Source organism: Penaeus monodon, chromosome 29 (genome assembly GCF_015228065.2).
Source record: "Penaeus monodon isolate SGIC_2016 chromosome 29, NSTDA_Pmon_1, whole genome shotgun sequence".
In the NCBI taxonomy this organism is placed as follows: domain Eukaryota; kingdom Metazoa; phylum Arthropoda; class Malacostraca; order Decapoda; family Penaeidae; genus Penaeus; species Penaeus monodon.
Window position 1 is genome coordinate 6,704,691 of NC_051414.1, and position 449 is coordinate 6,705,139.

The 449-nt window shown below is 49.7% G+C and overlaps 1 protein-coding gene across 1 annotated transcript in view; it reads right to left on the reverse strand.

The window, feature by feature from the left end:
* Window positions 1–449, reverse strand: part of LOC119591633 (putative defense protein 3) — a 5,624-nt gene that overhangs the window by 4,003 nt on the left and 1,172 nt on the right. The window contains exon 2 of the mRNA XM_037940388.1: window positions 63–241. Within this exon, the coding sequence (XP_037796316.1) occupies window positions 63–240 (178 nt within the window). The 5' untranslated portion in view covers window position 241. The remainder of the gene's footprint in view (window positions 1–62; window positions 242–449) is intronic.

Sequence of the window (449 nt, forward strand, 5' to 3'; positions counted from 1 at the left end):
AATAACATCCAATTAACAACATCCATAATGCTACCAACAACGTCCACAAAGCAACAGCAGACCTAGGTAGTATCCCGCCTCGTATTCCTCCGCGTAGACCTCAAAAGGCGAAGGCGATTTCTCGGCGGACGTTAGCAGATGCCCCGGGGCCATCGAGTCGCACGCCCACCCCACGCTCCCGCTGCTGAACCCCGATGCCACGCCCACCACCGTCGTCAGTACGGGTAGGATCAGCAACATTCTGGAAGTCGGATATTTGTGGAGTTAGATTGATGGATGTGGAGTTGTGTGTGGGATGGTAATTGGTATTCGAATGCTTGGGTTATGGTTATTTTTTTTTAACGTTCGGTTTTAAAAGCTGACATGTATGCTCTCTCTGAGGGGTACGCAAGCCAATAGGTTGTCGGTATTTTACCTTAGGCTCAAGTTAGCAGCATATGCCCGAGTAA